The 8,465-nt window shown below is 35.7% G+C and overlaps 1 protein-coding gene across 2 annotated transcripts in view; it reads right to left on the bottom strand.

Moving 5' to 3' along the window:
• Positions 1-290: 290 nt before the first annotated feature.
• LOC108977026 overlaps positions 291-8,465 on the bottom strand; it is a 32,739-nt gene continuing 24,564 nt past the window's right edge. Inside the window, exons 3-9 of one of the 2 annotated variants that reach the window (XM_018946519.1) lie at positions 4,824-5,184; positions 4,491-4,720; positions 3,839-4,425; positions 3,578-3,770; positions 2,614-2,851; positions 2,234-2,502; positions 291-2,179 (exon numbers count right to left, since the gene is read on the bottom strand). In XM_018946519.1, coding sequence (XP_018802064.1) covers positions 1,210-2,179; positions 2,234-2,502; positions 2,614-2,851; positions 3,578-3,770; positions 3,839-4,425; positions 4,491-4,720; positions 4,824-5,184 — 2,848 coding nt within the window. In that variant the 3' untranslated portion in view covers positions 291-1,209. Of the gene's footprint in view, positions 2,180-2,233; positions 2,503-2,613; positions 2,870-3,577; positions 3,771-3,838; positions 4,426-4,490; positions 4,721-4,823; positions 5,185-8,465 lie in introns of both variants that reach the window. The other variant, XM_018946518.1, reaches the window with a different exon arrangement.

Genomic DNA, 8,465 nt, shown 5'->3' with positions numbered 1-8,465 from the left:
TTTGCAATTGAACAAAAACTTGAGTCCAAAATAAAACCCAAAATCTACATTTATTTCCAATTTATTGCATCGAAACAGCGAAGCGAAATAAATGTTTTTCGATATATTTTGACGAAATACTTATCCAGATAAGCTTCTAATATATGTATGTATATGTATACATAAAATTATAATATTACCTTAAATACACTTTAATTTCAAACATTTATAAATTCACTCATAACTCAACTTAAAGTTGTATAACACTTTTATAATTACAAAACTAATATAAATTGAATACTTTTGCAGAGAATTGTCTTAAATGTGCTTATTAATTAATTATTTGTTATACATTTAACGTTGTACAATAATATATATTATGCTGTTATACTCATAATATACTACTATGAGCAAAAAATWGTAGTACTTTGTTCATCACTTTAAAATTCTTAATATGATCTTCAAAGTCTACGTCGTCCCCTCAAAGTAATCTCCCTTGTCCTCAATCTTCCAAACAGGTGTTAATGTCACTTTTCGAAATAGTCTTCAATGCGCGTATCGATTAACATTTAATGCCTTCAATTGACTCCAAACTGTTTCTCCGGAGCGGTCGTTTGAGTTGGCTGAAAAGCCAGAAGTCACACGGAGCTAAATCAGAYGAATACCGTGGCTCCGGTACGATAGTGATTGAAAATTTGGCGAAATAATCACGAAGAATCATTGCAGTATGCGACAAAGAGTGGTCGACCTACAATTTCGACCTCTTTTTACAAATAGCTTCGCGCAAACGACGAATAACACTCAAATAGTATTCCTTTTTAAGAGTTTGGCCGCTTGGAAGGAATTCGGAGTGCATCACACCTCGATAATCGATGAAAACAATAATTTTTTGTTGAAAATTTTCACTCATCGTAATAGTCACCTAGCAAACTTTATGTACTTCAGAAAGACGAAACATTAGTGATTATTACGTTGTGAAAATTTTGTCACAAAATTTTGACGGATGTCATAGTCATAGCCTAGGAAAAAAATATCCAACAAATGGGTTTTCATGCGTAATTTTTTTAAATTAAAAGTCTTACTATTTTTGCCCACAGTAATAATTTAAACACATATTTTTATGTGACAAAATTAATACGCCAAATTCAAACAAGTTGAATTTTTYCATTACATAAGTACAATGAATATTAATATACGTAGAATTTTATTTCATTACATCATAACTTCGATTTATGGCAAATACCCTAGAGTGTCTTCCAAAGAGGCATTCACAGCTCGCATCGACTGATAATTACAATGCAATTTGCCATGTTTTTTAAACTCTGTAAGCAAAGTTTGACCTTTGCCACGGGCACTCTTCAACGATTCTGACTTTGAGTTTTTTTCCATTGCTCTCAATTTTCCCAATAAATCTTCAGCGCTATGGGATTTTTGGGATGAACTTGACGATAAAACACCGGTACTATGATGTTTGTGCCGTCGATCGATACTAGAGGAATCACGCTTCTTTACGGATTGAACAAACCTCTTTGCTTCCTCGCTGCGCGCACTTCTTACGGATAAACTGGTCTTAGATTTAATCGAAGGTGGTGGGCACATGCTTTTAATGTCAGTTGTTTGACTAAGTTTCATATCGGCAAATATAGCAGCTGCTTCTACACTTTTTTTTACACTTAATGCTTCATGTGGTTGGACCGATTTTCCATTACTGCTTATCGTAAAGAGCTCGTAATCCAAAGCAAGCTTCTCTGCGGCGGTTTGACTTTTAGTACTACCTTTGTGCGAAAAAGGAGTACTCGTGTCACCACGAATAGATCTTTGTTGACGATCACGCTGGCTGCGTTGGCAATAACATTTGCTAGTACTGACACAACTATCAGTATCACACCACGTCGTATCCGAATTTATGTTTGTAAAATCACACACGGGCAAAGCACTCTTTTCCTCTACCAAGGAACAGTAGCATTTTTCATCCGACTTGCAAGATATTAAGGAATCCCGATTAATGTTACCTCCAGAAGAGTTATTTGTATTTCGTCTGCTGATGCTAGTTGTATTATTTGATGTAATAATGTTTCGTTCACTTTTGTGGCGTAATCTGCTGTCGACGTGATCCGTTCGTAGACTGCAGTAACATCGGTCCGCTGATGTGCACGTGCATGATTCTGAATCATAGCTGCACTCGGAACAAGACACGTAGCTGCAATTGCAATCATTGTAATCTGATAAGTAACTTCTAGGACCTGCTACGTACCCGCTGCTGCTATTTCTATTTAGCCCACGAAGTGTGTTGTCTTTGCGCACTACCGATACGTCCGAACCACTGGTTGCTACTCSCATCCGCTGATGGTCATTTGACTGCCCTGTGACGGATGGTTTCACTGCATGCATCCTACTCTTACTGACTTCTTTTTTATTCGGGGGAAATTTTGACATTGGTTTGCCGCGACAGGATCTAAATTGGCCTAAGTGGAGAACTTTTTTTAAACTCCTCGTTCCAAACATAAACGTTTTGGATTTTTTCTAAAATAAATAAGCATAAATAATATTTAAATATGTATCTGTAAACAAATGTAAACTAATGCACGAATATATTAAATGTTTCTTTCATATTTTAAAGTACTTTGTAATCACCTGTGTTACTGGAGCGTTACTTCGTTGCTTAAACTTCTTTTTCCTTTGTCGCCGCATAATATTCTTTGATCGCTGGAAGAGTTCATCCTTTGTGAGGGTTACCGCCAATTTCATAAGGAATTCTTTGTAGATTGGCTTAAGATCGTTGAATGACATACCATCGGCGTCAATTATGGCATAAAGAATTTCGTCCAATGAATGAAGGTTTTCATGCAAGCGGAATTCATTAAACAGTTCGCTGAAACCAAGTGGTGAACTAGAAATAAAATTCAAACAATTCGAATACTAAGGGAGTTGATCAAGAATTCTACACCACATATGCCCAGAATAGTAGACATTAGGGAAAAATATAAGAATATAAGGGGTTGGTCCCAAATTGAGGGATGCAAGTTTGTATGTATCTAACATACAGATACTATTTTATTCAATAGTAATTTGAAATGGATCCTAGATTTTGTGCACATGTTTTGGTAATCAAGTAATCATTGAGAACCTATTCATCAATAGTAATTCATAATGACCTAATTGTTTCTAATAAGCCATAAAATGGACAAATGCTGCCATAGTCTAAAGGAAATCAAATAACTCCACAGTTTTGTGGTTATACTACCCTACTGTATAACCTAGTAAGGAAATATTAATCTACAGCGTCAATTGTCTAATTATAAAACTAGTTTGATTTTCGTGCACATGTATATGTAATATATGTTTATCCCACCTTCTGTGYCAATTAATATGAAAAAGTAGATAAAAGGAAGGAGTTTAAGAATCTAATAACATTTGAAACAGCGACGGTGAAAATGAGTGGCACGAACTTCATAATGACTTTGCCATAGTTTTATGAAATTTTGTTATTTCGAACTGGTGTGAAGTTGAGAAAGAAACAATCATATAATAGAATGGTTTAGGTTGATATTCTAAAAAGCGGTGTAATCACTTGAGTAGAAAATGAAATGGCACTTACCCACCACCTCCGCCTAGTTTACCAGAATGTCTACGCGCAGCTCTTGATTTATACCGCGTAAGTCCTCCCGTGTTTAGGAAGCTACCGGATCGAGGTATTGCTACGCGGGTTAGTATATCTCCATTATTATCGTTACGTAGGACGCTGTTAGAGTTACCATCCAATGAACCCGCAACCGATAAGAAGCCGCCACCTAAAATTTCGGAATAGTAAGCACTTTCTATCGAACTTACAAGTAAAAAAAGTTACTAATATTATTACCTCCACAACCWTCACAAAATGCGTCTTTGAGAGCAATGGCAGCTTGATTACCAATGTTACGTACAGAGTTATTAGAGTGTAAACCGTTAGGAACCGGAGGAGCACGTTTACTTTTTTGAGATTTACGTCTTCGTTCTTCAGTTGTAGTTTCCGTCTCGTTAATAACATTATTGCTAGAAGTAAGAAAGCTGTTGGAAAAACGCTTTTTCCGACCAGATCTAGGAGGTGTAGCTATTTCTGCGCTCATGCTTTCACTAGAACTACGCAGAGAACTTTTCCGACCATTAGATAAGGCATGGGATTGTGATAAATAATTTGACCCCGTTCGAGCCGAACTACTAGCAATACTTATACAACTAACGCCGTTTTGATTGCGTGGTGTACGTCGTTTAGTGCTTCGATGCGAACTAGAATTTACGTGGGCCATTAAGCTCTGGTACAATGTGGCAGCGATAACAATTGCATCTTCGGTGCTTTTACAAATGAATGCATGGCATTTTAGGACCTTTGGCAAACCGGGGGCCCGCATAACGACTGCAAAAATTGGAGAATGCCCATTATTTGGAACATGATTTTTTTCATTGCCACTGCAAAATAAATGATATTTTTTATTAAAGTCAAAAACGCTGAATTAAATTTTGTGTCCTCTTACTCCAATGGACGAAATAAGGACGTTTTGTCAATATTGTCGGGGTCTGTAATCAACGGTAGAAAAGCAGCACCGCCATCACTATCTGAGACAACGAATTTCACTGCGGACCAAACTGCTATGTTGTGAAATGGAGTAATATTCTCTTCACTTTGAGTGTTGGTGTTATAATTAGCATTAATTTTAACTCGCAACCCAGTTGTACAGATTTCCAGAAAACCAAAGCACTTTTCCTAAATGATTTGTATAAAACAAATTCTCGGTTAGTCGTTTTCATTCACTAATATATTATATTCATATTTAACTACATATATGTATGTATATGTATTCAAATACCTTAGTATTCAACTCCTTTAAATAAAGTTCACGAAGAGGTGGCTGAAGCCCTTGAAGGCTAGTTACTTTATCTTTTAGCGGTAATGAACCCAAGTATATAACGGTAAAGCTGCTGGTAGCATCTTTAGCCACATCAGTAAAAAGCTGCTCGATTTGTTCCTGAACACTATTACTCATACGTTGCACATCTTTTTTAGTGGAAGTTGCAAGATTTTTCGTCGTTTCGGTAGATTCCTGCAGCAAACTTGTAATGGATCGAGCACTCTGCCCTGTGCTTGCCAACTCACTACGTCCATACATGATTATGGAACGAGTTCGATGTGATCCTCTGGTGTCATCAAGTCGATTACTGCGTAGAGATCTGCAGAAAGTGGCATAAAGAAACAAATCAATATTGAAATGATGACAAMTATTGTTGACAATTATATGTATTTGAATCGAATAATAAGATGTATGGTATTTCGTTTTAACACAAATATAGGGAATCAATTAAGGAAGGTCTAAGTTTGAATGTAATATGAACGTGAACATTGGGGAAATACTTTCRGGTGTAGCTTTAACTTTATACTTAACTTAACTTTATATTAAACAAGCAAGAGAGGGCTAAGTTCGTGTGTAACCCAACATTTTATACTCTTGCAGCTTGCAGACTTCCAATCGAGATAAATACTGGTGGTAAAATTATATAATAAAAAATGTTGCGAAGAGGATAATTTTAAGGAATCGTCTCAGTGTGAAAATTTCGAGAAACCGAAATAGTATACACTATAGTAAACATTCTCTAAAATTTTTAAATCGAAAATCAAATTATTACGGTCGATATAGCGTTTCTTGTAGAAAGTTAACAGAGTGGGAACATAGCGACYCCAATCTTTAAACGCGTTTTTCTCAGAATGGTGTGTTTCAAAACGATTTCCACTCTCAAAAGAAGATTTTAGAATATATCTAATTTCAGTTTGGAGAGTTTTTTTTTAAATCTTCCCATTTTTTTTCTACGAAAAAATGCCCAAAAAAAGCGAAATTCGATAATTTTTTTTAAACGGCTGCTATTTTGTCAAATTTAAAAAAAAAAATGCTTCCATATCGCTATAGCAACTTTTCTAGAGCTTAATAATATTTTTTAAATTTTTGCTTTGGACCTAAATTGGGACCGCAATATTTAACTATTATACACCCAATAAATAATCATACAAAAATCATTTTGTATTCGTCAAGAATGTATTTCTTTAGAAAAAAAATTGGACCGATTAGTCGGACTGAGACGATTCCATAATACATCGAAATTCACTATATTAGGGATTTAATGATAAACACACAGTTCTCAGGTATACTAGAAAACATATTTTCAAGCTACTTTATAAACATATAACTCATACCCTGAAAAGGAACAAAAATGATTAAATGTAATATACATGTGGGAGTGGAGGTAATTCGTTATGGCCCGCCGAAAGTTCGAAAATTGTATTTTAGGTATATGCAGACTAATGGACGTATTGACCAATTTTAACCATTTTGTAATACCACATGCTACTAACATGTCAGATACTATATAATAATTAGCTTCCTTAGTTCCATTAAGGTACTCTTACCATCACCAATATATTAATTATATGGGGGGTCAGAGCAATTTTTCATCMAATTTTATCAATTTTAGACCCAAATATACACAGTTATTAGTAAAACACACTGACTGGTTTTCATTTAAAAACTCGACATATTGGTATGTGGTATAAAGTAAACAGGAAGTTCGAAAATTTTTTAATTAGGTATATGGCAGAAAGGAGAAGAATTCATTCGATTCAATCCCTTTTTGACATAAAGGACAGGATTTGCTCCGAATTTCTGTAACATATCTCACTTATTTTCGATAAAAAGTTCGCTCTAAAGACATATTCGGCTTTAACAGTTAAGGTCCGATTTGTATACCGTTATATTGCGAATGGGCGTGGTTATGGTCTGATTTCATTTTTCTACGCGATATCGTAAGAGGCGTCAAAATGATTTATCCTCTGCAAATTTGGGTGATATATGAAAAACATAGCGGGCGGGATACTTTTAAATAATTTTCAAACTACAAGTTTCCTTCGTTATTGCGATTCGTTATACCAAACTACACTCTTTATCTTAATTTGAGGTTTATTAAGCGTGCAGTGGAATATGTGAATCAAGCTTTATTAAGATTTTTACTTAAGTTAAAGCATGCAGAGACGGACTCCTAGCGATAGTGTACAAGTGGATGAAATCGGATGAAAACCACGTTCACTCCCCATATAACGGTACTGTTCAAAACTACAAAAAGTGCGATAAATCAATAACTARTTGCGCRCCCAGYGCTCAACAACAAAAACCGAAGCTTAGTTGTTTGAGACAAAGAATCCGCAATCAACTTCTTTATCGACATGGGAGTAGAAGTTAACGTAATTCCACTGACGCAACAACAACACAGGCACACCGACGAAAATAACTAATTCTACTCAGAAAACAGGTCCACCATAAAAAGTTACGAAAAAGTTATGTTTCTTCATATGGGTCTACGTCGCCAATATTCCTGGAATGTTATCATTGCCGACGTGTCACATGCCATCATCGTAGCAAATTTTCTATCGCATTTTAACTTAGTAGTCAATCTACTACAATTCAAACTCATTACGAACATCGGCAGACTTTATTCAATATCAACAARTAAAAAGGTAGTCACGCATCACATAGTCACCAAATGACTACCAGTTTTCTCGAAACCGAAACGCTTATCACTCCCGAGAAATTTAAATTGGCAAAAGTSAAGGTACAAATTTTGCTGAACTTTGTCCACACTTGATCTGCGTCGGGCCTAYCACCAGATTCCTATGGAATTAAAGGACATACCAAAGGCAGCAATCACAACGACATTTGGCATGTTTGAAATCCCGTTTATGTGCTTTGGTTTATCAGCCACAAATTGAATTTTCAGGGTTCGAAATAAATAGCAGTGGAATCTCACCACCAGAATAACGAGTACAGGCAATTCAAAATTTCAATATAACTTCCAGGGCATGTCCTTCCCGACGTTTTCTCGCTATGGTAAACGTTTTCGCAGATTCTTGATTTGCGCTGCAGAAAGGCAAATGCCTTATTCAACCTAATAAAAGGTAACAAGAAAAACGGCGCATCGCTAGTTGATTGGACAGTTGAAGCAAAATAGGTATTTCAACAATGTAAAAACGACCTATGTAAAGCAATTSTACTTACCTAAAATCCAGAGCGCAACTCWGTTTGACGGTGGATGTATCTGGAACTACTGTAGGCCCTGTATTACAACAACACACCAACCACCAGTGGCAACTACTAGGATTTTATTCCGATCGCCTTATCAAAACACAAACAAGATGCAGCACTTACGACCATGAATTATTAGCGGCATACAAAGCAGTTAGATATGTTCAACATGTATATGCTAAAAGGAARAGAGTTTTTCATCCTCAATAACCACAAGCCACTGCAATATATGTTCCAGCAAAAGGTTGGTATCCAGCTCTCAAGTAATGTAAAAACTTCATATAAAAAAACGCTTAAGAAACGGTCAAGTAACTTTCCTGTGATAAATTAACTTGTGCTAGTACGCAGCTCTAAAGAAATATAATACTAATTTTTAATACTTTTTTT

The sequence above is a fragment of the Bactrocera latifrons genome, unplaced genomic scaffold, assembly GCF_001853355.1.
Source record: "Bactrocera latifrons isolate USDA-ARS-PBARC rearing strain unplaced genomic scaffold, ASM185335v1 scaffold_828, whole genome shotgun sequence".
Taxonomy (NCBI): Eukaryota; Metazoa; Arthropoda; class Insecta; order Diptera; family Tephritidae; genus Bactrocera; species Bactrocera latifrons.
This window is presented reverse-complemented; position numbering and strand designations above follow the sequence as displayed.